The following is a 21,297-nucleotide window of genomic DNA, read 5'->3' on the forward strand; positions in this document are numbered from 1 at the left end:
TTAAAAGTGAGTATCGAGTTATAAAAAGTGAGTAGCGAGTAACAAAAAGGGAGTAGCGAGTTATAAAAAGTGAGTATCGAGTTATAAAAAGTGAGTAGCGAGTAACAAAAGCCATCATTTATGTTTGAAAAGATTATTATTTAAACGAATGATCATCTCATGGCTTGTTTCCCTTTTCATTACATACTAATTCTTAAGGCTTTCAATTAACTTCTTGAAATATTTCAATGCATTTTGATACATTGCTATTTTATATGAATTCATTGCAAAGGATAGTTGTTTTACTTTATTTATAACTACTCTAAATCAGGATAAATTTATGTTTTTATTCTGTCATCTAACCTGATTATTTGTTTATAGTTTGCTTTAAATAGTATCGACCCGATGAGTTAAAACTTAAAAGCTGTTCTCTTCAGAGTTTTACTTGGTTGGTCTTATGTTGTGCTGTAACGCCACTGTCCTATATTAGAGGAAGGGGACAGATCCTCCACATACGTTTAACCTCCCTAAATATATATACGGTTACCTGACTTACCTGTTCCAAGTAAGGGGCCGTTCAATATTTATCAGATCGATGGGCTGGTGCAAAATGGGGCGGGGCAAGCACTTTCATTGTGGAAATATTTGGATGGGCGAGAATTGTTTTTTAAATATTTAGTGGATGGGCCAAAACATATTCTATAGGGAAAATTTTGCTATCAATTTTATCGGTGTATAGGAAATTTATTTTGCGGGCACTCAAAACATGTCTCAACAAACTGGTAGCTTGTTTCATTTCTGTCAATTTTAAGGATTAATTAAGGAATTAAAAAAGCTAGAATTTTCTGCTGGAACTATCTTTTAAATGATTTTGACCTTATAGAATACCAAGTTGTTTAATAGTTTGGTGTATTGCTGATAAATTTATGGATTTGATTAATAGGTAAGAAAAAAAAAGCTCAAATTTTCATTTTAGGTTAAATTCAGATAGTCACCTTTAAAAAAATTTTAAAACTTTTCCAAATCAACTTGGATTTTCATAAAACTCAAGAACTATCTCAATTATATATTTATCTTACAGAAAGCCAGTTTGTTTGGTACTTTGGTGTTTTGCTGTCATTTTTATGAATTTTATAAATAGGTAAAAAAAGCAAAAAAATTTAAGTTTAGGCTGTAACTAGATAGTCATCTTTAAATGTTTTTATAACTTTTTTAAATCAACATGGATTTTCATGAAATTTTTCTGCTAAACCATTTTTATACTGATCTTACTTAATGCAAGGCTGTTTAGGACTTTGGGTTTTTGCTTTCATTTTAATGGATTTAGTTAATTGCTTAAAAAATTGATAAAGGAGTAGGTTCAGTAAGACCTCTTTTTGGCCCCAAAATATGGCAGTTTTACAAAATTGTTAAAACTTAAACTTTTTCTTTGTTATTGAATAGTAGAATGGTTCTGCTACATAAATATGGGCTGTTTTTTGACAATACAATGCACATATATTGGGTACTAGCACAATGAAGTCGTGCTAAATTAATGAAATCTTCAAAATTCCAGCATTTTAGTTCAATTTTTTTGAAAGTTTCCAGGTAAAACGAAAGTGGCCGCATTCGTGTTCATCCAAAATATTGAAATGGAAGTTGTATTTGATGGTAATACATAACATATATAAAGATTGAGGATGAACACGGATGCGGCCACTTTCGTTTTTGACAAAAACCATCTGAAAAGTGACATTTTTTCGTATATTTGGTAGATTTTCATATTTGAGCTTGAATCGGATCGTTTTTAATGACTAAATAAGTTACAATCTTGCACATAAATTAATTGAATCATATGAAATAGACACTTAAGTGTTAAAAAAAGTGGTCAAAATCTTTCGTCAGATGAAACTTAAATTTGAGGCCAAAATCGGTCCTTACCGGACCTACTCCTTTAAGAAGTTTAGACTAAAATCATATGGTCACCTTTAAAAAAAAAAAATTCGTATAACTGTACAGCTATCTCATTTATATATTGACCTTACAGAATGCCAGGTTGTTTGATTGTTTTATTTTATTGTTTGTTGTTTAACTGTCAAATCTAGGGAATTAATTAATAGGCGAAAAAGGCTGCATCATAGTCAAAAACATGTCTGCTTATATTTGCTTAAACAGACTATTTTTCTGTTTAAAAAGTAGAATAAATAAAGGGACATTGATATTTGAACTATAAACATGCTCTGTTATTAGGACAATAATTTGTAATTCAGCATATGTTATGTTTACTAGTTCAAGAGTAATTGTCCCTTAATTTATATTATTTCCTTTATTTTTAATTAATACTAGAACACACCCGTGATATCGCGGTTCCGTGACCGAATTAAAGTATATTACTATGCGCAAGACTTATTTTTGTATTAGTATTGTCATCTGATAAAGTCATGCCGATTATAAGATAGTTATCACAGTTTTTTTCTGCTTTCAAATCTTTCTGTTTGAACCCGTCTAACTTGAACTTATCAATTATTGGTAATATTAATCATTTGGAAAACAAAAGGTCCTAGGATGGAGTATTTTTTTAATCAACAGCATTGTCCTATATTATGCCCGCTAACAAATTGAAAACTGTACCTATACGCCTTATTTTTAGTATTCGTATTGTTATCTTATAAAATCTTACAGATTAAAATACTACAATAGGTAACAATTTGACAGTTAAGTAGTGTCAACTCTGTGATTATGACCCGTGTATATAGCATATCCTGAATACACCGTTTGGTGGTGCGCCTGTCAAATGCGGAACGTACAGATAAGGTAATAGGTAACAGATGAATATACTATTGGTATCGGTATCGGACTCGACCCGGAACTTCTTAATTATTGGTAGTATTAATTACGTGGAAAACAAAAGAGCCTGGAGTGGTGTAATTTTTAATCTACACCTTTGTACTATATTCGTTATATATAAAGTTGAATTCTTTGATTCGTCGTTTTTACGTGATGACGGCTGACAAATTGGACCTCGTAAGTTTAGTATTATAGATTGCATTTGAGGCTGCACATATTAAATCAAATCTGTTCATGTATATTCACACTGGTTTTTAAAAAACAATAAAATGTATGGTTCTGATACACACATAAATATATGCATAAAGAAATTATTAAACTAGCTCATTTTAAATTTTGTATTAACACAAAAATCTATTCTTTGACTCAAGACATAAAAAAAGTATTTCATTTAAGCAATTATACAAAAGCGTAGTCCTTCAACAATTTGAAAAGCCCAAACCCTCTGCATGGTCAGCTATAAAATGTATGAAAGTGTTTTGTATTGGAAACAACATAACTCTGGGGAGGACCGAGACTTTAATTTCAATTTGTATATTGGTGTTTAAATGAAAGATTTTTCATTATTACACTTTGTATTTTTATGAATAAATTTACAAATTAACTAATTATGGGAATATTCATCAAAACGTTTAGCAATAATTCAGGAAACATACACTATATCTGTATTAGTTTTGTTAAAAAATGCATATTAATATTGGATCTGCAACACTTTCCGGTCATCTTTACTTAGATCATGAATCCTAAAGACAGCTCCGAGATAATTTAGTGTAATTCTTATAATTATTATTTAAATTATTCAATTCAACTTTGTTCAATGTGATAATTATTCGTTAAGTATAGAAATAAGATGTGGTTTAATTGCCAATGGTCATATCTCCATCAATGACAAAATCTTTGATGTAAGCAATTATAGGTCATAGTACAGCCTTCGAAATGGAGCATTGGCTTATGCCGCAAAGTAAGCTGTAACCCCCAACTTTACATGTAAAACAATTCAGATAAAATTAAACAACACCCAAATTTAAATATGAAATCATCAATGTTTAAACATATATGAATTACAGGAACAAGAGACAACAAAAATCGAAGGCTCCTTACTTGGAACAGGTAAGTTAGGTAACCGTATATATATTAAGGGAGGTTAAACGTATGTGCAGGATCTGTCCCCTTCCTCTAATATAGGACAGTGGCGTTACAGCACAACATAAGAACATGCAACCAAGTAAAACTCTGAAGAGAACAGCTTTTAAGTTTTAACTCATCGGGTCGATACTAAGCAAACCATAAACAAATAATCAATAATAATATCAAATTTGACCTCTATTTTGTCATCAGTATCAACATATTAAAAGTTGAAAAGCTTAGATTGAATGGTTTGTGAGTAAATGCAACAACGTGAATGGAAACACCATTTTACGATCTTTCAAGAACCATAACTCCTGAACGGTAAAAGTCAAAATCGTCATTATTGAACTTGACCTCTATTTTGTCATCAGTAACAACATATTAAAATTTGAAAAGCTTTGGTTGAATGGTTCATGAGAAAATGCACGGACACGACTGGAAACACCATTTTTCAATCTTTCAAGAACCATAACTCCTGAACGGTATAAGTCAAAATAGTCATTATTGAACTTGACCTTCATTTTGTCACCAGTAACAACATATTAAAATTTGGGAAGCTTTGGTAGAACAGTTCATGCGTAAATGCACGGACACGACTGGAAACACCATTTTTCAATCTTTCAAGAACCATAACTGACCATAACTCCTGAACGGTAAAAGTCAAAATCGTCATTATTGAACTTGACCTCTATTTTGTCATCAGTAACAACATATTAAAATTTGAAAAGCTTTGGTTGAATGGTTCATGAGAAAATGCACGGACACGACTGGAAACACCATTTTTAAATCTTTCAAGAACCATAACTCCTGAACGGTAAAAGTCAAAATCGTAATTATTGAACTTGACCTCCATTTTGTCACCAGTAACAACATATTAAAATTTGGGAAGCTTTGGTAGAACTGTTCATGCGTAAATGCACGGACACGACTGGAAACGCCATTTTTCAGTCTTTCAAGAACCACAACTCCTGAACGGTAAAAGTCAAAATGGCCATTATTGAACTTGACCTTCATTTAGTTGTCAGTAACAACATATTAAAATTTTAAAAGCTTTGGTTGAACGGTTCTTGAGTTAATGCACGGACAACATTTGATTGCCGCCCGCCCGACCGCCCGCCCTGCCGCCCGCCGAGCATCCCCAATTTAATAACCGACATTTTTGTCACAAAAATCCGGTTAAAAACATTTATCCTGATTTAGAGTAATTTATAAATAAAGTAAAACGACTATCCTTTGCAATGAATTCATATAAAATAGCAATGTATCAAATTGTATTGAAATATTTCAAATAGTTAATTGAAAGCCTTAAGAATTAGTAAGTAATGAAAAGGGAAATCCATGAGATGATCCTTAGTTTGAATAATAATCTTTACAAAAATATAAATGGTAGCTTTTGTTACTCGCTACTCACTTTTTATAACTCGCTACACGCTTTTTGTTACTTGCTACTCACTTTTTATAACTCTCTACTCGCTTTTTGTTACTCGCTACTCACTTTTTATAACTCGATACTCACTTTTTATAACTTGCTTCAAAATCACAAATATATGCATGCAATTTATCAAGTACTTAGTACTACCAACAAGTTGTTGACACTCCAAAAGTAATTAATTTCACTATTTTTTTAACAATTTATTATGAGGTTTTTGATTGTACCAAGTGTACTAGTAAGTAGAATAGACAATTTAGTAGTTGAACAATAGCTTGAAGACAAAATAAATCTATATTTGTAAGGTGTTTTGTGTAGCTTCAGAAGCCAGTACATAGTTTGACTTTCATTGTTTTTGGTTTTGCTTATAAAGAGCTAAATGTTTATGTTTGTTACAGATGTCATTTTCTGGAGTTAGTTAGAATGTTGGTGAATTGGTGATTTCTTTTTGCAGAACCTCAATGTAAAATTTACTTCAATTGAGACTACTATAACATGTGTTATATAGTCTCAACGTCAAACAATAATGATATTATAAGCAGATTTATCAGCCGGGACACTAAAACAATTCCTTGGCTAGTTCTTTTAGTTTATGTTTGATACGAAAAACAGGGTTTTTGTGGTTGTTGTCCTGTACAAAGTCAGGAAAATGGCCATTGTTATATTATATTAATTTCGTTTCTTTGTGTTAAATTTTAATTTTGTGTTTCTGTTGTGTCGTAGTTCTCCTCTTATATTAGATGTGTTTCCCTCAGTTTCAGTTTGTAAGGGACGACATCAAAAGATCAATGTAAGATAAACCAGATGCTCCGCAGGGTCAGCTTAATAAGACCGCAGAGTTCAAACCCTGGACATTGGGGCAAATTGGGACACAACATTCAAGCTTTATTCAGCTCTGAATTTGGATTGTGATTAAATATTTGACACAACACAGGTTTCTGACACATAATGAATGTGGTCTAAGAACTTAAACTTAAATACTTTAAATTTTAAATTGGATATTACCTATTTTGGTCCAATATCCAAAATCTAAATACATGGTTAGAATCAGCATATCAAAGAACCCCAAGAATTCAATTTTTGATGAAATAAAATAAAGTTCAATTTTGGACCTTTTAAGCCTCAATGTGGACCAATTTGATAACCGGGCTGAAACATCAAAAATCGATATACATGGTTAGATTAAGCATATATCAATGAACCACACATGTACAATTTCTATTGAAATCAAACAAAGTTTAATTTTGGACCCCAATTTGGACCAACTTGAAAACTGGGCCTCTCATCAAAATTTCTAAGTATATATTCAGTATATCAAAGAACCCAAAGGATTCAATTTTTGTTTAAATCAAACAAAGTTTAATTTTGGACCACGATTTGGACCAACTTGAAAACTGGGCCAAGAATCAAAAATCTATGTACAAAAAATGTACATGTTTAGATTCAGCAAATCAAAGAACCTCAAGATTTCAATTTTTGTTGAAATCAAACAAAGTTTAATTTTGAACCAACTTGAAAACTGGGCCAATAATAAAAAATCTAAGTACATGTTTAGATTCAGCATATCAAAGAACCCCAAGAATTCAATTTTTGTTGAAATCAAACAAAGTTTAATTTTGAACCAACTTGAAAACTGGGCCAATAATAAAAAATCTAAGTACATGTTTAGATTCAGCATATCAAAGAACCCCAATAATTCAATTTTTGTTAAAATCAAACTTAGTTAATTTTGGATCCTTTGGACCTTTATGTAGACCAATTTGAAAACGGGACCAAAAATTAAGAATCTACATACACAGTTAGATTCAGCATATCAAAGAACACTTATTCATTTTTTTATGAAATCAAACAAAGTTCAATTTTGGACCCTTTTTGGCCCCTAATTCCTAAACTATTGGGACCAAAACTTCCAAAATCAACCCCAACCTTCCTTTTATGGTCATTAACCTTGTGTTTAAATTTCATAGATTTCTATTGACTTAAACTAAAGTTAGAGTGTGAAAACTAAAAGTCTTCGGACGACGACTCCAACGTGATACTAATATACGACCAAAAAAAATTTCAAATTTTGCGGTTGTAAAAAAAGTAAGGACGCCTCTGGGTGCTGGAATTTCTCGCTGCATTGAAGACCTGTTGGTGACCTTCTGCTGTTGTCTGCTCTATGGTTGGGTTGTTGTCTCTTTGGCACATTTACCATTTTCACTCTCAATTTTATTGTCATGTAAAATTTTGATAATTTCTATTGCAAGCTTAAACTGTAGATTTAAAATAATTGAATGTACAGAAGAAAGCACTATTAATTTCTTTATGTGCTCATCCCATGTACTGTAAATTCAGAAATTAATGCGAGGTTTTTATTATTGCGAAAAATGCGACTGAGTTGTAAACGCAAAAATTTAAACTCGCAATTTGAAATATTTTATATGAATTTAACAGGATTTTTCTTAAAATCGTAAAAATTAAAATCTATTTAAACCTAAAATAACATAATCGCAATAATAAATGCACGCAATAATTTCTGAATTTACAGTATAAGGCCTGTGATTTTATAGTATTTTTTATTGATTTAAGTCTTCATATTTGTTTGTAGTCAATTGTATAGACCACTTTTGAGTTCATCCATCACCAGAAAAAACTCGTCAATTATACGTGCCTTTATGAGGTCATTTACCAGATAGAGGGGGCGCCTGTATCCCTGCACTATTAACATTCACCAAGCGTCTAAGTTAGTTTTCTAGTTTGGATTGTCAATTTTTTATGCCCCACCTACAATAGTAGAGGGGCATTATGTTTTCTGGTCTGTGCGTCCGTTCGTCCGTTTGTCCGTCCATCTGTCCCGCTTCAGGTTAAAGTTTTTGGTCAAGGTAGTTTTTGATGAAGTTGAAGTCCAATCAACTTCAAACTTAGAACACATGTTCCCTATGACATGATCTTTCTAATTTTAATGCCAAACTAGAGTTTTTATCCCAATGTCACGGTCCACTGAACATAGAAAATGATATTGTGAGTGGGGCATTCGTGTACTGAGGACACATCCTTGTTTTATATATCTTGGCCTTTTATAGCTTACTTTATCGTATGATTTTTCTCATTGTTGAAGACTGTATGGTGACCTAAAATTGTTTATGTATCTTCCTCCTTTAAATCTTGAGGATAGCTGGTTCATTCATTAAAAAAATATATCTCTTATTCAAATAAGACAGCAAACTTAAATCATTACAACACTACTTAATGAAAGTGAATTTAAATGAAAGTGAATTTATATGAAAGGCTTTACTCAACAATGGCAATATGTAGACAGGAATGAAAAGTTAATATGCACTAGATCTGTAGAGGTACCATGTAATACATTTTAGTTGCTGCTGTTAAATTCAGCATTGAGGCAATGATATTTTGAGATTTTTGGTTTTCAGCCATTCATTTGTTATAAACTTTGTCCCTGTGTTGAGTTGACACATTGTTAATTATAGGTCAATCTTAAAGTATCCTACTGACCCAGGAATAAAGTGTGAGATTCATACTGCAGACCTGCCAACTATCCCGATTTTCGCGGTATCATCCCGATTTTTACACCTCAACCCGAATCCCGATATCGGGATAGTAAAATTAGTCAAAATCCCGATTTTCAAATATACCCGAAAAAATTATTGTTTACCGATTTTGAAGTTTTTCTGATCAATTTTAAAAAGTCATTCATTTTACCTGGGGACATATTATGACAAGTTAATGACCCTACGCTAATCAACAGTCACAACAGGTGTCATAATTAGTGGTTGTATGTAATCAGATTACCTAATGGGTCGTAACAAAATATTAATTTGTATAAATTTGGTCAAACAACCTTCCAATTTTAATCAATTTATCATACAAGCACAATTTGCAACATTTGCCATAGTTCCACAGCAAAATCATAATTAATTGAAAGATGAGAACTGTAAAGAACTCTCAAGAAAACATCGTTGATCTTGAAATTTGTTTAATTTTTGAAAGCAGACATCGTGTGTCGACCTGTGTATTCAATTTTAGAGTTTACAGTATTACTGTAAACTCTAAAATTGAATGTCAAGGTCAGTGTGATGCTTCTGCTTATAAATTTTGTTAATTCAAAACAGTTCAAACACAAACCAGACTATCATAGGAGAAAAAATAGAAAGGTCAGGTCTATGATACACCCCAAGCTCAAAATGCAACAGCATATTTCAAGTACAAAAGATATGACCCTTCTGTCTGTACTTATAGATGTTTTGACCAAAAAACAATGCACTTTTCTATCAAAGCCAGTATTTTCCATTAACTCATCCTTGGTGAGTGACATAGACAGAAGCAATATGATTATCAAGTATTTGATACCTGTCACCTGCCTATTGTTCAATCAAACTTATCACTTGTAAATTTATAGCCTGGTCAAAATATAAACATGTTGGTGATTAGTAATATCGATCATGCTTCTGGATAACTCAAGACTAAAACAAAAACAGACTATCACAAACACTGACTAAAACAAACTCAGACTACCTTTATTTATATCCAGAAACATTTTGCGATAGGAAAGTATATTGTTATACTTATATATATAGCAAGCTACAGCAAACTTTCCAAAAATAGTCTGGTTGTGGGTGGAGCTATAAAGTGATATCTGTACAGTAAACATAAAGGCTAGGGATAACTGTTGGGCTATTAATAAATGTTAGGACACCCAATTGCAGGATAAAAAGCTATTATTTTGGGCTATGTTTTTCAGATGCTAAAAAGAATCTTTCTTCTGATTATACATCATATACCTGGATCATACAAAATCAATTTAAAACATTAAAATTATAAAATTTTAATAAGAATAAAACAAAGACTATTTTTATTAAAGCATTCATTGTTACAACTTTAAATCATTAAATGTCTACAGTTTAAACTTTTTCATTAAAAACAAAATGATTTAAAAGATCCCCATGTATAAACAAATGAAAGATTTGTCTATGTAATTCCCCAAAACTAAAATTCCTATGATATATATGCAAGTGTTAAAAAACCTGTTAGCAAAACCTTATTTGGCTTAAGAAACCAAACTTGTTTTTCTGCATGGTCTTTCTCAATAAATAATACAGTAAAACCATAAATAAAGTAAACATATCTAAACTTGATCACATGGTTGGTTGAAATAAATTGTCTAAGATTAAACTTTCATCATGAATCTTTGGCCTCAAACATGTTTTTCACATCAGCTAGGGCTTTTTGGATCTGTTCTGCAAACTTCTTAGCACCCTAAAAATAATAAATATTTTCCAATAACTATATAATAGTATTATAAAATATTCAAACATATTAGACTTGGTTAGTAAATGTTCTGTATCAACTCCATAATAAACAGCTGCGCCATGAGCGCATGATACGCCCGATGTCTTATGTGGAAGTTATATGCAATAATCATAAATAGTTTCTGAGAAAGTTTAAAGCAATAACCATATATAGTTTTTGAGACACGGCGGGAAACCTCCCACCCTTGGTTGTTTTTTAACAAAAAACTAAATATCACTCAAATAAAATTTTAAATCAAAACAAAAATGTATACAGATCTTTAGATTAATATAACAAAGAAGTGTGAAAAGTTTTAAGCAATAATCATAAATTATTTTTGAGATATGAAGCGACATGTAAAAAAAAACCTCCCCTGTTAACAAAATACTCAATAACTCAAAAATAAATTTTGAATCATCACCAAAAAGTATAATAAGCAATAATCATAAATTGTTATAGAGATACGGCACAACATGTAAAAAAAACCTCCCCCACAAAAGACATGTGTAAAGTTTGTAGCAATAATCATAAATCAATTTTGAGATATGGCGCGACATGTAAAAAAAAAACCTCCCCCTTTTTTTACAAAATACTCAATAACTCAAAAATGAAACTTTGAATCATCACCAAAAAGTATACAGATATTAAGATTAATATAACTAAGTAGTTTTAAAGTTTTAAGCCATAATCAAGAATACTTTTTGAGATACAGTGCGACATGTGAAAAAAAACCACCCTTGTTTGAGTTACAAAGTGCCGTAACTCAAAAAGTTTTAATCTTATTTTCACCAAAAAGTATACAGATCATTTGACCATCATAAGAAACAACTATTTCAAGTTTCATGAAATTTGGATAAGTCGTTCTCAAGTTACTGTGCGACATGTTTACGCTGGACAGACGGACAGACAGACAGACGGACGGACGGACAGACACAGGACATTTGTATACCATAAAACGTCCCATCAAAATTTTGATGTACGTCCCGTCAAAATTTTGACGGGCGTATAAAAACATGATGGTCTTGAAGTATAGATTCTAGTATAGGACCACCCTGACATACATTCAATAAATTTATGTCACTAGAAATCAGAAGTCAGAACTTCAGCAATCGCTGAACCATGAAAATAAGATCAATGATAATGGACATGACAGATACAAAGTTTGTATCACAAGGCAAAGTATTAAGCTTCCAGGTCTTCTACATTTAAAATGACTACTTCTTTCTCTTTGTAAACAACACTGTGACAATATTCTTGATATAACTATACTTAGCACAGAATCTGAGATGTACATAATAATGGCTGTTAAAATTTACCTCCCACTTAACTCTGTGCAAACACTATGTCGATCTTGTTGTGTTGAAAATTACAATTAACACAAAACCTTTAATCTTATTCTGAGGCATAACAAAAAGAATTTATGTATTAGAGATTGGAAATATGTACAAAATCAAAATAAATTAAAATTCCATGAAATTCTATTAATGTTTTTGGCACATTAAAGTCATTTCAAAACATGAAGTCGAAGCTGAAGGCTTTTTCATAGCGTTTACCTTCTAACTTCAGTGTATGATCTGAAAATGGGAACTATGATGTTAACAGACAGAAAGTCTAAAATGTACAATTTGTTCAAACTTACTGTTGTTGGGCAAGAATTTTTACAAGACACATGGAAAAAGATAACATCTTCTCCAGCAATGATGTATGACACTCCGTAACCATCATCAGCAACCGGACCAAATCCTCCTCCTGCTGATATATGTTCTGGGTGTTTCACCAGGTCTAATTTATTGGTCTGTTGGTGTGGGGTCTGAAATACAAAAACAATCCATAATATACATTTATCAAGGTCAAATTCATTGATCTATTAATAAGTTGTCTGCAATAAACAATTCTATAGTTCATCACTGAAATGATGAGGTGTCACAAATAAGTACAGGCTACTCTGTCATAGATTATCTCCGAGTATCTTGACAAATAAAAAATATGAAATCAAAGTACCTTTAGTGAGCAAGCTCTGATACCACAAATCCCCACATAAAAGGAAACACCTAGCATAGTTTCTTCTGTTTACAAGTACACAATTGATTATTTGATCTGTGTATCAATAATCAAATAGAACCATTTTCTATAAGTACCCCTCCCCCTAAAAATTGACTTAAAGTGTCTATTTATCTATTATGATTTTTATCATATAAGGCAAAACTAAAATAAATTGAGAAATGCCCTTGCTTGCATATCATATTTAGTTATAAAGTGACATAATTAAAGAACATTAAAAGTGACACTAACAAAATTTATATATTACCAAAATAGACAGTTTAAATTTTATTGGCAGCACTTTAATCATTTTATGAATTTTATGAATAACAAAAATTGCTGATTTTTTTGTTTCCATTCTCTAACTTTAGTTTGCCTCACCCAAATGCTACGGAACTTTCTGTTCTCTAAACTTAGTTTGCATCAACCAACTTTCATGAAACTTATATACAAAACGCAAATTTTGGTAGGGTCACTTTACTGTTCATCAGTTATGTCCTTTATAACTTTATGATATGCAAGTGGGAGCATAGAAGAATTCAAGATGACAGACTAAAAGATATTTTTTCTGCTTATATTATCTTTCGCACTGAACTTTATAAGGCCCTCCCTTTTTTATGTCATGCCTTTACTTGCACTTAAATTGTTGTTGAAGACCATACACTAATCTTCAGATATATTTGTTTTGTGTAAGGATAATTTGTCTCATGCACATCTTCCTCATATGTTTTTTCTTTATATATAATGGCTTATAATAAAACCTAAAATGAACGAGTGATTTACCTGACTAGTGGATAATCTCCAAGGTGAACTGAGTACTTCTGTGAGGAAAGGAGAATCCTCTCCCAAGTATTTGGATACAACATACAAACAAAAGAGATGTCTGTCTATACCATGTCCTGACATTGCGTTTCTATAACCTTGCTGATGTACCTCTGCTGCTACTTTCATCAACTTGATACGTTCTTTATTCTAAAATACCAGAATGAGATTGCATTTATATTCCAAATTCAATTACTTCTATAAGACTTTAAAAGACAGTATAAAATGGTATCTTCTTATCAGGGTCTTTCCATCCGTAACAAATTGTGCCTGCTATATATCTAGATAACTGGTTTCATACTTTATACTTCACATATATGTTAACCAGAACCCGAAGATGCGTCATAATGTTTGTACAACTTCCTTGGTCAAAGTTCAAGGTCAAAATCTTTGGTCTCAATTGACAACCCCATGTCCTTCGGAAAAGATTGTGTTTGCTCTATATCTTGAGAACCATTATGATTTCAAAGTTTATACTTGGCATGCATATTAACCAACACCAGAGGTTGTGTCTAAATGTATGTACAACTTCTTAGGTCAAGACTTTGGTTTCAGTTGACAACCCCATGTCTTGTGGAGTCATATTACTATTACACTCATGCTACAGGTTGGCAAGATACTACACACCCTTCTGGAACACCTCCAGTTACCCCTAGTTTTGATGAATAGGGGCTTGGCATTGTTTATGCTTTCAATGTTGTGTTACTGTTAAAGTACTTTAATTTGTAGGTACCAATATTTCATGGGTTTTGTGGATTGCATTATCCATGAATTTAAGTGTCCAAAAACTTGTAATAACTGATAAAATTGAAAGATGGGTTTAAAACTTATATTTGAAACACCTTAAATTACTACCATGCCATATCAGTACTTTTATCAACAAACCCCCAGTTAATCTTAACCCATAAATTAAAACTTTATACAAGTAGTTTATAATGTGTGTGTTTCTTGTGTGTGGATCTAATTAGAAACCTGTACATTTATTTATGCCTTTGCTGCAACACTAACAGCAATGTATTCATTGATTCCACAGGTGATAAAAACAGAATACCTTTTGATACTTACAGTTACTTTTGGGTCATCCATAGCTTTAGCAAACTGACAAGATTCTACTGTACAAGATCGCACTGTCTCTGTTCTACCTTCCCTAAACAACCGTGTCATGGAGGATTCATATGTTAAGTCAAATTTCTTTGCTGTCTGCAAAAACAATACAAATCATAAGTAAATAAAATGCTTTGCTGATATATAAAAAAAAAAGTTAATGTGTTATGCATCCCCTTAAAAAATTATATATCTTATGGTTTAAAGTGTATATTATACCTAACAAAAGGCTGTCACAAGGACAGCAAACCGGATTTATTAACATTTATTTGTGTCCTGCCAATATCACAAGAACCATAACTAATGAACGGTGAAAGTGAAAATTGTCAATATCAAATTTGACCTCAATTTTGTCATCAGTATCAACATATTAAAATTTGAAATGCTTAGGTTGAATGGTTCATGAGTAAATGCAACAACCTGAATGGAAACAGCATTTTTCGATCTTTCAAGAACCATAACTCTTGAACGGTACAAGTCAAAATCGTCATTATTGAACTTGACCTCCATTTTGTCATCAGTAACAACATATTAAAATTTGAAAAGCTTTGGTTGAACAGTTCATGAGTAAATGCACAGACATGACTGGAATAGTCAATTTTCAATCTTTCAGGAACCATAACTCCTGAACGGTAAAAGTCAAAATCGTCATTATTGAACTTGACCTCCATTTTGTCATCAGTAACAACATATTAAAATTTGGGAAGCTTTGGTTGAACACTTCATGCGTAAATGCACGGACACGACTGGAAATGCCATTTTTCGATCTTCCAAGAACCATAACTCCTGAACAGTAAAAGTCAAAATAGTCATTATTGAACTTGACCTTCATTTTGTTGTCAATAACAACATATTAATATTTTATAAGCTTTGGTTGAACGGTTCATGAGTAAATGCATGGAAAACATTTGGTTGCCGCCACCCGACCGCACATCCCCAAATCAATAACCGACATTTTTGTCACAAAAATCTGGTTAATAAAATACAGTAAATTATTTTTTTTCTTGTTGCAGGACCATGACTTGTGTATAAATGTATGAATCTCTATGAAATCAAGGTTCGATTCCCAAAAAGGAAGGTTGTGGTTAATTTTGAGGAAATGATTGTTTATCTCAAAACTGTTCAAAAGCGATAGCGCTAAAAGCAATAAAGCTTTATACTGTAGTGTTAAAACAGCCTTGGGGAGAACACTGTGTAACAGTTACATGGTACATTTGGATCAAATGCAGAATTAAGCTTCCTATCAAAAGCCTGCCACCACTTACTCTGTAGTAGGCCAACTGTAATGAAAGTTGTATGTATGCATCTGGACTCATCTTGACAGATTTCATAAAGCCTTTTCCATACTGATTATGGTATAGTAAATGCAGATCAACATCATTCAGGAGCTGTGTAGCAACTTCCAAACAGTTCTCTATTACCTGTAAACACTGAAATACACAAATAGAATTACACCAGGACAATATAACTGACAACAGTTATAGATTTTATCAAAACTTCTTTTCAAGTACATACTCACAGCTGCACCATATGTGTTCAAAAGATTTTTTTTAAGAAAGTGAAAAAATATCAAAATTCAGAGTTAACTATCAATCCATTTCTTATATAATCTTGTGCATTCTAAGTGAACGGTACTACCTGCGAAATATTAAAACTGTTTGTTTCAACACTTGCCCAATTGTACCGCAATATTGCAGGCATCTTCTAGTCAATAACGTATTATCAATCTGTTCAATATTAGGCCAAAAAAAAATATGTGTCTGTTTCCTGTTTCCCCGACCGACCCCGACTCAAACCCCCCGACCCTAGATCTTTTTATTCAAATCCGGAAAAAATCGTTTCCAGTCCTGAAAAATTTGTTTCGGGTGTGATCCAGATCCATATTTTACTATGCCCAAACAATCGAAATGGCTGCTCCCAGCACAAATGTGCTATAATTAAGGTTTAAAAAATGTCGGCACTGGGAGGATTATTCAATTAAAGCTTCTTTAAAGGAATTAAATCATTTTGGGGTACAGGACCCTAACCAAACATAACATTTAACTGCAGCAAATCTGGGAGTGCAAAAATAAAAAAAAAAATAAAAATCCCGACCTACCGACCCTGATTTATATGCCTTGGCAGCAGGAAACAGACATATATTTTTTTTTTGGCCGACCCTGATTTATTTGCCTTGGCAGCAGGAAACAGACATATATTTTTTTTGGCCTTAGAGACGACATCAAAAGTTCAATGTAGGATAAAAAACTTAATTCACATAGTTTTTTCACTGACCCCCCTACCCATCTCTTAACTTAACTTGGGAAAAATTGATTGACTAATAGGGATATATTTAAACACACACACCCCAACTATTTGATTTAAGTTTTTTATCCTACATCAATCTTTTGATGTCGTCCCTTAATACTAAGTTTTTTTATAAGTTGATTTTTAACAAAACTTTTCCTATTGAAATCTGCATAATTCATATGTTGTTGTTTTTGTTAAGTTACAGAATTCTTTTAAGATTGATTAATTGTGGGTTGCTTAAAGTCCAGTGGAAAACATTTCATGCAATTTCAGGACAAAGTTCTTTTGAGAAAGCTTGAAGTTAAACATCATTATTTTCCAGTTTAATTTGTCAAACACTTAAGAATAAACAGAGATAAAAGAAGAAATTTAAAGGTCCCAGTGAGTAAGATGGAAATGCAAATGAAGTTTGATTAACTTAGTTTTTGGATACAAGAGTTATGAACTGGACATGAATGGGAAAGGTGTCAAAAGTCAAAGTGGCCTGACTTTGGTATATGATAAATCCTCGGCCTACAATGGTACAAAAGAGATGTCCCAGACATAAAACAGGGCGTATATAAACACAGATGGACTTGGTGATACCATTATCTATGACAGGGAATATAATAAGATTATATGAACTTCTATTAATACATACAGGCTTTGTAAATTCCCATTCTAATTTAATAGGATTTGGACAGATTTCTGGTGTACCTATTGTATGGCCATCATCTGTATATCTAAAATACACGAATAATTAAGATTATAAAACAAGAATGAGCAAATATTTTTTTCAGAATTAATTATTAAATGTTCATGTAAGTGTACTGAAAATCAGGAATTAATTCAATGTATCATAAACTCTGAATATTCATTATATATAAATGTGATATTAAAATACATAAAAAGATATAATTGATTTATTACATATCATACATATATATTGTATGTAATGTGAATTTGATAGGTAAACCATATTTTCCTAATTTGTTCTGATGTTATATGCTGTGGCACACCTGTCTCAAGCTAGGATGAGATTTATCCTTCATTTGTTCTGATGTTATATGCTGTGGCACACCTGTCTCAGGCTAGGATGAGATTTTATCCTTCATTTGTTCTGATGTTATATGCTGTGGCACACCTGTCTCAAGCTAGGATGAGATTTTATCCTTCATTTGTTCTGATGTTATATGCTGTGGCACACCTGTCTCAGGCTAGGATGAGATTTTATCCTTCATTTGTTCTGATGTTATATGCTGTGGCACACCTGTCTCAAGCTAGGATGAGATTTTATCCTTCATTTGTTCTGATGTTATATGCTGTGGCACACCTGTCTCAGGCTAGGATGAGATTTTATCCTTCATTTGTTCTGATGTTATATGCTGTGGCACACCTGTCTCAGGCTAGGATGAGATTTTATCCTTCATTTGTTCTGATGTTATATGCTGTGGCACACCTGTCTCAGGCTAGGATGAGATTTTATCCTTCATTTGTTCTGATGTTATATGCTGTGGCACACCTGTCTCAGGCTAGGATGAGATTTTATCCTTCATTTGTTCTGATGTTATATGCTGTGGCACACCTGTCTCAGGCTAGGATGAGATTTTATCCTTCATTTGTTCTGATGTTATATGCTGTGGCACACCTGTCTCAGGCTAGGATGAGATTTTATCCTTCATTTGTTCTGATGTTATATGCTGTGGCACACCTGTCTCAGGCTAGGATGAGATTTTATCCTTCATTTGTTCTGATGTTATATGCTGTGGCACACCTGTCTCAAGCTAGGATGAGTTTTTATCCTTCATTTGTTCTGATGTTATATGCTGTGGCACACCTGTCTCAGGCTAGGATGAGATTTTATCCTTCATTTGTTCTGATGTTATATGCTGTGGCACACCTGTCTCAAGCTAGGATGAGATTTTATCCTTCATTTGTTCTGATGTTATATGCTGTGGCACACCTGTCTCAGGCTAGGATGAGATTTTATCCTTCATTTGTTCTGATGTTATATGCTGTGGCACACCTGTCTCATGCTAGGATGAGATTTTATCCTTCATTTGTTCTGATGTTATATGCTGTGGCACACCTGTCTCAGGCTAGGATGAGTTTTTATCCTTCATTTGTTCTGATGTTATATGCTGTGGCACACCTGTCTCAGGCTAGGATGAGATTTTATCCTTCATTTGTTCTGATGTTATATGCTGTGGCACACCTGTCTCAAGCTAGGATGAGTTTTTATCCTTCATTTGTTCTGATGTTATATGCTGTGGCACACCTGTCTCAGGCTAGGATGAAATTTTATCCTTCATTTGTTCTGATGTTTTATGCTGTGGCACACCTGTCTCAAGCTAGGATGAGATTTTATCCTTCATTTGTTCTGTGCCTATCCCCAGCCAAGAGCCTGTCACTAATACAGTGGTTGCTGTTTTCATTTAATGTTTTAGTCTAGACTCTACTGACCAGTGATCGATAATTTCACATTGTTTTTTTACTGTTTACCGACATAATTGTGCAAACTGATTCATGACCTTTTGTATGATCACAGTTGACCTTATTTGAAATAAAAGGACCTGATTGGTTGTTTAATTCCTGTTATTATGTCACCATGGGGCATACTTGATTCACATACTAAAAATATGCCAAATTTGAATACAAATTGACCAGTTCTTGATAATGCAATAAAAACCTCAGAATAAAAATAAAATAAAAACTATTATGTCTATTTGATAAAATGAACATTTTTCTGATAATTGACATTTAAATTTTACTGAAATGGTAATGTGTTCATTGAAATTCAGAGATTCTTAAATTTATCAAAATATTTATTGTTTGGAAAACAAAAACTCTGTACTAAAATGTTCATAGGTCATTATTCCGTAGATTGTACACACAACATTGCAGTACCATGGCTATCAGTGACAAATGAAACACTCAAACCGGAATATACATGAAAAGACAAGCAAGTTTACCCAAAATATATTGTTAACATTAAAGTGGCGGCGGTCAAGGGAAAATATGTAGGGGCCGTAGGGGGACAAAAAAATGATGTTACAAATGCCTTGAATTAAATATAACTGTAGGAAATCACATAGTTTGAATTGTTAATGAATTTGCAATCGATTCATGTTATCTTTAACTACTAAATATTTAATTAAAGTTTGTTTTTTTAAATGATTCCAAGAGCGATCTTTTCAACTTCGATTCACCACTGTCGATTCATCGTCTGCTATTAATTTCCCATTAAGTTAAGATCATGCGAAATGTACATTTCCGGTAAAAACCCTTTTCAGGTATAAATACACAAAAAAAATATGAATAAAAAATGTTGTATTTTCATTAAAAAAATCATTTCTGTAGCGCATTATCGAGCACTGGTCGTTATCGAGCACTGGTCAGGGGAGTCTATGTAAGGCTGTTGCATGGGGTTTTCTTTTTTTTTTAATTGTTTCACATATCATGATTGTAAATAACTGTGTAAAATTTCATTGCATTCCAAAGTATACTATAAGAGATATGATACTCATAAACAAATTGTGTCTAAACAAGAGGGCTCACTGATCTTTAATCAAGAGCCTTGATTTTATATACCTGCCATGTTTCTCTTCTAAACAAATAGGTTTGGAATAGAATAAGATTTGTCTATGATTGATTATACTAAAATTAGATAAAACTGAACAAATAAATTTTGGATTGGTATATGGTTGATAGATCATGCAGACATGGTCTAGTCAAATATTTGTGTTGGAATAAGTAAACTTTCCAGTTGATTTCATATGAAACATTTAATATGTTCTCATTAACAATCTCATATAGTGTTTGTTTTTAAAGACAGAGAAAAAAATACTGGTAAAATGTATAGCTGATTTTTGCAAGTATTTTTGTGTCCTAGTATGGTAGGAAATAAAATTATTTAACCACTTAAAAACAGATAATTTCATTATTATGTTTTTCTGATTTCAAATTTAAAACTATACGTACACATTGATGAATTATTAGCTGGATGGAATATAAATGAAATCAGAAATGGGTATACATGATTTGAACTTATATATCATTAAAGGGGCACTAGCTGTCAAATTCATGGTCACCAATTTGACTCAAATTCTCATATTTGATTAATAACAATGTAAAACATTTATCCAATCTATCAAACGTTTAAAATAAACAGTTTACAGAGCATGGGGTAGATGATATGTAGGTTCGTTTCATGTGTATTTAAATCTAGACGCCATCTAATTAACTATCGATTTAACCCCAGATTACCATATAAGCGATGTAAACACAAATAAAGATATGAATAGGTTAAACCAGCACGTGCAATTGGATTTTTATAGGTCTGTTTGATTTGAATTTATAGATTAAAAATATAAGTTTCTCGTTGTTTTTAACCGTATAAGAATGATTTAGGT

General features: G+C 32.3%; 1 protein-coding gene across 5 annotated transcripts in view; it reads right to left on the reverse strand.

Annotated features, from left to right (window-relative positions):
* Positions 1-10,171: 10,171 nt before the first annotated feature.
* Positions 10,172-21,297, reverse strand: part of LOC134686964 (carnitine O-palmitoyltransferase 1, liver isoform-like) — an 86,073-nt gene continuing 74,947 nt past the window's right edge. For all 5 annotated transcript variants that reach the window (XM_063546858.1, XM_063546854.1, XM_063546853.1 and 2 more), the window contains exons 16-21: positions 17,547-17,628; positions 15,883-16,047; positions 14,579-14,713; positions 13,475-13,663; positions 12,291-12,461; positions 10,172-10,618 (exon numbers count right to left, since the gene is read on the reverse strand). In XM_063546858.1, coding sequence (XP_063402928.1) covers positions 10,541-10,618; positions 12,291-12,461; positions 13,475-13,663; positions 14,579-14,713; positions 15,883-16,047; positions 17,547-17,628 — 820 coding nt within the window. In that variant the 3' untranslated portion in view covers positions 10,172-10,540. The remainder of the gene's footprint in view (positions 10,619-12,290; positions 12,462-13,474; positions 13,664-14,578; positions 14,714-15,882; positions 16,048-17,546; positions 17,629-21,297) is intronic.

Source organism: Mytilus trossulus, chromosome 10, assembly GCF_036588685.1.
Source record: "Mytilus trossulus isolate FHL-02 chromosome 10, PNRI_Mtr1.1.1.hap1, whole genome shotgun sequence".
Taxonomy (NCBI): domain Eukaryota; kingdom Metazoa; phylum Mollusca; class Bivalvia; order Mytilida; family Mytilidae; genus Mytilus; species Mytilus trossulus.